Source organism: Crinia signifera, chromosome 1 (assembly GCF_055691185.1).
Source record: "Crinia signifera chromosome 1, ASM5569118v1, whole genome shotgun sequence".
Lineage (NCBI taxonomy): Eukaryota > Metazoa > Chordata > Amphibia > Anura > Myobatrachidae > Crinia > Crinia signifera.
Window position 1 is genome coordinate 77,991,377 of NC_139217.1, and position 8,305 is coordinate 77,999,681.

General features: G+C 44.6%; 1 protein-coding gene across 2 annotated transcripts in view; it reads right to left on the reverse strand.

The window, feature by feature from the left end:
• The window catches only part of GUF1 (GTP binding elongation factor GUF1), a 37,110-nt gene extending 31,888 nt beyond the window's left edge, over window positions 1–5,222 (reverse strand). The window contains exons 1-3 of one of the 2 annotated variants that reach the window (XM_083166824.1): window positions 5,167–5,222; window positions 1,848–2,155; window positions 1,571–1,682 (exon numbers count right to left, since the gene is read on the reverse strand). In XM_083166824.1, coding sequence (XP_083022950.1) covers window positions 1,571–1,682; window positions 1,848–2,024 — 289 coding nt within the window. In that variant the 5' untranslated portion in view covers window positions 2,025–2,155; window positions 5,167–5,222. Of the gene's footprint in view, window positions 1–1,570; window positions 1,683–1,847; window positions 2,156–5,077; window positions 5,101–5,166 lie in introns of those variants that run through there. The other variant, XM_083166905.1, reaches the window with a different exon arrangement.
• Window positions 5,223–8,305: the final 3,083 nt, after the last annotated feature.

Here is an 8,305-nt window from a genome sequence, read left to right on the forward strand (position 1 = left end):
GTGGGCGCCTTGCTAGGAAACAAGTACAGTATATTCTCCCTGTGCTTGCGTGGGTTTCCTCTGGGTACTCCGGTTTCCTCACACAATCCAAAAATATACTGGTTAATTGGCTCCCAACAAATTAATCCTAGAATGTCTGTGTGCGTGTACATGTGGTAGGGAACATAGATTGTAAACTCCACTGGGACAGGGACTGATGTGAATGTTCAACTATACTCTGTAAAGTGCTGCAGAATATATATGCGCTATATAAGAAACTGGAAATAAATAATTAAAACTAACAGCTGCTGCAAAGAGGTGTCTCTAGAAATATTTGGACAAAGGCCTCTTCAAAATGTTGCTATGGGGTGTACAAAGTTCTGGCTATGTCCCTGTGTTAGTGTAAACAGATAAGGGGCGAGATGTATCAAATGGAAAATGTGGTAAAACCCCGGTTTTACCGCATTTTCCAATGTATCAAAAATGATACCGCACTGAAGGGTATCGCCACCTTTGGGTGGCGATACCCTATAGAAGCCTATGGGCTTCTATTCGCTGCCCGCCAACGCAAACCCGCCGCCTCGCCGACCCCCCCTCTAGCTTACCTTCCTGAACAGTCCTCCTGGACCCTGGAAGGTAAACCCCTCCACCCCCTAGTGAAGCAGCCGGACATCCTTCCGGCTGCAGGGGGGAGGAGGAGGCGCCGGGGACAGCATGCTTAGCTGTCCCCGGCGTGAGGGGAGAGAGTGGCGGCAGGGAGATGACGGAGACCCCCCGCGCACCAGAGTACAGGTATCGCGGGGGGCCTCCGTCACCGCACCGCGAGGCCAGCCGCATATGTTAGTACATATGCGGCAGCATCGTGGCAGGGGGGCGGCGAAGGGCGGCGATGTATTTTAATACATCCCGCCCAAGGTCTTGGCTTGGTGTTTTTGAGCAGTAAATGTAAAATAACAATACTGTTCAAAGGAAACCAGCTCATTCTGCAATTGCGCCAGAAGCATTTTCAGCAATAAAGGGGTGATTCAGACTCATAGCGGACCGAATTTGCTTCCCTGGGCGATGTTCCGGGTTTGCGCATGTACAAACCTGATGCGAAAGCCTTTTGTGTGGTTTCACACTCACTGGGGTGTTCACTCACTGGGGGGCAGGCAGGGGACATACGCAGGAGACTGCGCAGCGTTTTATAGGCTTGCGTGCTGATGCCTGTTTGTGGTGGGTGTCTGACGTCAGCGGCCACCCTGAATCCAGCGGATAGCGGAGAATTATTTCTTTCCAGTACAGGCGCATACAAGCGGATGTGTATGTGAATGCATCCGCTCCCATGCTAGGGAATGGAGTCGGCCGGTGGGGGGCAACATTCGGCGTGGCAGTGGGCTGCCTTTACGCAGTCACTAGGCTGCGTATACATGCCTAGCGAAAAGGTCTGAATTACCCCCTATATACGCTAAAAAATATTGCCCGATGCTAGCAGAGTTTCGCGGGACCTGGCGCGCGGAGAGGAACGGTTTGCCGTAACCGCAGCAATAATGAATGAGGACTCATCTGTACAGGAACATAACTGAATCATTATTAGCAGATGTTCCCCTACCTGTGATTTCAAGAAGTCTGTCAGCGAGAGTACTTTTTCCATGATCCACATGTGCGATTATGCTAAAATTCCTAATAGAATCTACATCATATTCAGATACGTCAATTCTTTCCTGAAATAGATAACAAAAAAGTGTCAAAACAAGTCACTCGTCACTTTTACAATGTCATGAAATTCTCTCTGTACTGTATATATTTAGGAAACATTTGAACAGGTGACATTTATAAGGTATGACTGAGGGTTCCGTCTACCGCAGAGCATGTGCAGTTATCGTCACCTTTTTAGAGCTATACTGCACAGTCTGTGTCCGAGCCACCGGTTGTATAGTTTGTAATACACAGCGGCATTCACACAGCGCTGCACCGAGCCGCTTGCTGGTGGACAGAGGTCTGTAGAATGTACACTTCCATAGGTGCAGACACTTAGCCGTGTGCCGGGGGTTTAAGGCAAACATCTCAGCCAATCCAGAGTGTCCACAATCAGCTTCGAAGTATTCCTAATAAGGCCTCATATATGCCGCTCAGTCCTGGTTTGGGAACTCTGCTTTATAATACACATAGTATCTTCCATCATTACCATCCACTGCTGTGTAGAAGAAAAAAAAATTATTATATACAGCTCTGGCTAAATAAAAAATCTCTACATTTTGAAGCTCAACTCTGAATAACCCCCTCTATTAGTGGGTGTTGGTTGATATCCCAACTGTCAGGCAGTTGAACAGTCAGGATTTTGGCATCGGTATACTGACGGTTGGGATCTCGAATGTCGGCGAGTCATCCGGCACCCATATTAGCAGCCACAATACAAGTCTAAAGCCATGGTTAGTAGAATAGTGCCAGTTGCTTAGCTAATTTTCTGGGAGTTTCCAGATGGTTCTGGGATAAATGGTAGACAACATCTAGGTTGACAATCACTAGGTCGACCACTAATGACATAATCTAGGTCAACATTGACAGAAGGGCGCGACAAGCTTTAGTATGAAAAATCAGTTAAAAAAAAACAATAAAAAATGTGTGTCAACCACATTGATGTTGACCCTTTGCTTGTGTCGACCTGTCAATGTCAACCTAGAGTATGTCAACCATTATAGTCAACCTAGTGATTGTCGACCAAATACCTACCAGCCATCCAAAGAGGATCCCGGGGACACAGTGAGAGCGCTGAGCAGGGGAAATAAGCAAACACACATTTTTACAGTTGTCTTTATAGCTGCCTCCATCTAACAACCAAACTATAGAAACATATTGTAGCATCACTGGAGAGAGGGGGTGCAAGCCGCACCCGGGTATCAACACCAAAATGCTGACAGTAACAGCAAGCGGGTACTGTGACATTACATGCAGCAATCAGCTTCTATGACAGTGTAGGGGCCAACAGTCCGGCCAGATGAGCCTCCAATCTCTTATATTGCTTCTGAGCCGGGCAGCAACGCTGGGATCACATGCGATATAGTGTATGGGATCCTGCCACCCAGGAAGTTCCTGGGCTGCTCAAGGGGAGAACTAGATGCAGTATATGGGGGGCCATAACAGCCAACAACTTCTCCAGAGTAACAGATATCCATATTCCAAAAATTGTCATATTTTCCAGGTCCTAGTTGTTCCAATTATAAAAGGCCACCACGGTAATGAATCATGCAGGCAGATCTACTCCTTCTGTGTCACTCCTGTCTGCCCCTCCACTTTAGAATGTAAGCTCTTAAGGTGCGTACACACGGGGCAATATGATCGCTAGAAATATATTGCTCAGTGTCTCATTTTCATCTGCGACCAGAGATGGTCGCAGATGAAAATGACACACTGCCGGGAGTAGAGGCAGGGGATGTCGCCCAGCGACCATATTGCCAGCGATAAGTGTACCGTGCGTACACAGCTTAATGATCAGGGCCCTCATGTGCTTTTCTTAGAATATACTGTATATATTTCTGCCACCCTAATAATTGCTTCAGTGTCCTGTCCCCTGATGTAACTGTCCTTATTTACCACGTACTTGTCCTTAATTGCCTTGTACTGTATTTCGTTATTGTTTTTTTACTCATTTATGTATTGTTAGGTGCTGCGCAACCCTTGTGGCACCATATAAATAAACAATTAAATTAATAATAATGTAGTGAACACAGGAGATAATAGGCACAGCACACAGGCTGGAAGAGCTACCCCAGGTAGTGGGCACAGATAAGCACAGCACACAGGTCTGGCAGATCTACCCCAGGTAGTGGGCACAGATAAGCACAGCACACAGGTCTGGCAGATCTACCCCAGGTAGTGGGCACAGATAAGCACAGCACACAGGTCTGGCAGATCTACCCCAGGCAGTGGGCACAGATAAGCACTGCACAGATAAGCACAGCACAAAGGCTGGCAGAGCTACCCTATCTAGTGAGCATGGCACACAGGCTGCCAGAGCTACCCCATGTAGTGAGCACAGAAGGCGATAGGCACAGCACACAGGCTGGCAGAACTACCACATATAGTGGGCACAGGAGGCGATAAGCACAGCACATAGGCCGGCAGACCTAACCCATGTACTGAGTGCAGGAGAAGGTTAGCACAGCACACAGAATGGCAGGGATATTTCATTTACTATGTAGTGGATAGCAGGAGGTTATAGGCAGAGCACACAGGCTGGCAGAGCTACTCCATGTAATGAGCACAGGAGGTGATAGGCACAGCACAAAGGCTGGCAGAACTACCACATATAGTGGGCACAGGAGATATAAGACATGGCACACAAACTGGCAGATCTACCCCATGTAATGAGCACAGAATGTGATAAGCTCAGCACACAGGCTGGCAGTCCTAACTCATGTAGTGGGCACAAGAGGTGATAGGCACAGCACACAGACTGCCCGAGCTAACCCATATAGTGGCTTCGGGAGGTGATAAGCACAGCACACAGGCTACCACTTATAGTGGGCACAGGAGGTGATAGGCATGGCACACAAACTGGCAGATCTACTCCATGTAATAGGCACAGTAGGTGATAAGCTCGGCACACAGGCTGGCAGACCTATCTCATGTAGTGGACACAGGAGGTGATACGCACAGCACACAGGCTGCCAGAGCTAACCCATGTAGAGGACACAGGAGGTGACAGGCACAGCACACAGGCTGGCAGATATATCCCATGTAATGGGCACAGGAGGTGACAGGCACATCACACAGGCTGCCAGAACTAACCCATGTAGTGGGCACAGGAGGTGACAGGCACAGCACACAGGCTTCCAGAGCTAACCCATGTAGTGGGCACAGGAGGTGACAGGCACAGCACACAGGCTGGCAGATATATCCCATGTAGTGGGCACAGGAGGCGTTAGGCTTCAGGAAGTGACAGGCACAGCACACAGGCTGAAAAATATATCCTTATGTAGTGGGCACAGGAGGTGATAGGGATAGACACAGCACATATCCTGGCAGATATATTTCATGCAGTGGACACAGGATGTGAACGCACAGCACACAGGCTGGCAGAGCTGATATGTATCCTGTATTATAATACAGTAGTTACATTGTAGCAGCTGGATCTCAGCATCAGATCCGGAACTCACTGATACCGGTACAACACACAGACAGTGCCATACACACACAGTAACTCACCTTCCTGCATGTGTCCTACACATCCCAACACCCCTTGCTTAATTCCCCATCATGCATTGCTCCACAGAACTATTCTTAAAGCGGCAATGCCACACATAATAAGTTGAATAGAGAAATGATTTGTTTAAGTAGCTCTAAGCTGCAGTGTTCTTGGTTGGTGTTGAAATTGTGTTTATTTTCTGTGCATATTTAAAATTTTAACCAATGCAATGCACTTTGTTTGGGGATAAGTCTCCTCAAGCACTTTTGCCACAGTTGTGCCAAACAGCCCTTATCTTTGCACTGTCCTGTGATACTTGGTTTGCACTAAGTGCAATTTTTGCATATTTTCACAAAACAATTTGCTTCTTAGGGTGGGCACACACTAGCACGATGTTGGGGTGATTTGCAGTATCTGTCCAATACATTTTTACATTGTGCAGTGTTTATGCACTAGTGCATGCTCCCACTGTGCAGTGTAATGAGATTTCTTCTGTTGTTTATTATATAGGGCTAGTGCAGGCATTTCCAATCTATGGCCCTCCAGCTGTGAAACTACAATTCCCATTATGCCATGCCACAGTTTTGCTATTAGGGAATGCTAAAACTATGGCAAGGCATGCTGGGATGTGTAGTTTCACAACAGCTGGAGGGCCATAGTTTGGACATACCTGCCGTATATGGTGCAAGGTGCAGAGAAATCGTCCCACATATCGGACTGATTGCTTCCTAATGTGTACCCACAAAATGCGCTTACCAAGACTGCACTGATTAATTTGATTTGCAACACTTGTATAAGTTCAATGTACAAATAGTGTACATTGGATGATTTCTGTTAGGAACATGGCTTGAAGCAGCATATACAGCATCATTTGTGTGTATGTGAAATTATCGTTATAACAGAGGGTAGTGGGAAGAATGCGCAATTAATTTATAGTAGTGCAGCCTGCTATTCATTAAAGAGGTACACCACCTCCAGATATATATGGCAAACAAAATAAATGAATAGCTGCGGCGCAAGACCATAAAAAATGTATATCATACAAATCAGTATAATGATCTTTTATTTTCAAAGGGTAAAAGCAAAAACAGAATGCAAAGATAATTTTGCAGTGATAACAAATATTGCAAGGATAATTTTGCAAAAAGACAGGTAAAATTGAAAATATACTTAAAAATATATATATCAGGACCAGAGACATGCAGTAGGATCCAGGGAATATAAAGCAAAGGTACCTCACCCTAGAATGGGGTTGCGGTGGGCTATTACTTCCGTTCAAGTCTGCGGCACCACCGCAGGTGGCTTGAGGTAACTGGTTCCCGGGAACGAAGTGCTAATGCATGCAAGGTGCTGAGTCCATAAAGTGCATCAGTGTCCAGTTGTGCAACGCGTTTCGGAGAGGTCCACTCTCCTTCCTCAGGCTGAATAATTTGCCTGTTAGCTTGTGGCGATATTTATACCACTATCCTGATGCCATTAATTAGAGAGACAGCCAATCTGGGCGTCCGTTCGTTTCGCGCCCCCGGAAGTGCTCTGCGTTCCAGACCGCACTTCCGGGTTTGCGTTCCAAACGTAGCTCCGTGGCTTCCGGTTTCAGCGCTGATCCCTGTTACAGCGACAAACATCTCTACAGGTTCTTCCATCCACAATATATCGGCGTTACATCTCCCCCACCTTATTTCTTCAATCAGGCTTCGCGGGTCTTTATTTAGATGATGTTTGATGAACTGCTTTCTGTCGTTCATCAGGATTCCCCGGCGGCCATCTTTGATGAGGGATATGAGATGGGCAATGCTTGCATAAGCCTTATAGTACTAAGGAAACTAGTCACTCTCCTCATGATACCTACTATACTGTACTTCGTATTCCAGTAAGGTCCATCCCTATTTACCGGGAGAGTGACAAGTCCCTTATCCTCATTTCTTGTGCTTTTCCATAGGAACATGTAAAGATGAAAAAATATTTGCAATTAATACATGATAAAAATATATACTCAAATATTTAAAAATATTTAAAATGAATGTGAATACATAAATTAATCTAAAAACCATTTAAGCTCGAAATCTACATTGTGTCCATTTGGTGACAGTGTATTAAGAATAAAAATCCACTTCATTTCACTCTTGGCTAATTTTGCTTCGAGATCTCTGTTCTTCCAATGAGGGAAGACCTGTTGGATTCCTATGAATCTTTTGATCGCTCCCTCACATTTATTATGATATTTACAGAAGTGGTCTGACAATGGATGCGAAACAAGTCCCTTGCGGATATTATATATGTGTTCTGCTGTTCGCAGCTTTAAATTCCGTTTAGTTTTTCCTATATATAATTTACCGCATTCGCATTCCAAAAGGTAAATGACGTTTCTAGAATTACACGTTATAAATTGATTTATTTTATGTTTAGTCCCATTAACTTCAAAAATTGTAACTTTCTTCTCATAGGGTTTGTTTGCGGTGGTCCGGCACATCAAACAGGACCCACATCTGTGGAATCCTTTATTCCTTTCACTACCTGATACTTTTTCAGGCAGTGCACTTTTTACTAAAAGGTTTTTCATAGAAGATGCTTTTCTATATATGAAGTTTGGTTTTTTTGGGACAACCTTTCCCAAAACAGGGTCATCCAGAATTATCCGCCAATTATTTTTTATAATCTTTTCAACTGTCTTATGGTGAGCTCCATATTGAGACAGAAAGGCCCATTCAGCATAATTAGAGTTTTTATTCGTGCTGTCCGAGATCTGTTTAGGTTTTAAAAGACTGGATCTTTCTATTTCATTTATTTTAGTCCTAGATTCACCTAAACACTTTTCCGTATATCCTTTCTGTAAGAAACGTTGGTCAATTTCTTCGAGTTGCTTATTTAAGACTTCAGGTTTCGAACAATTCCTCTTGAGGCGCATATATTGCCCCAATGGTATGTTACTCAACCATCTGTCATGATGCTCGCTATTTCTTTGTATGTAAGAATTTGAGTCCGTTTCTTTTCTATGGGTTTTTGTTTGTATTTTTCCCATTTCAATGTAGATGTTTAGATCTAAAAAAACAATTTCATTTTTACTGACATTAAAAGTTAATTTTATGTTAAGATCATTTCGGTTTAAAAATTCACAAAAATTATTTAAAGTATCTTCAGTTCCTCTCCAGATAAATAAAA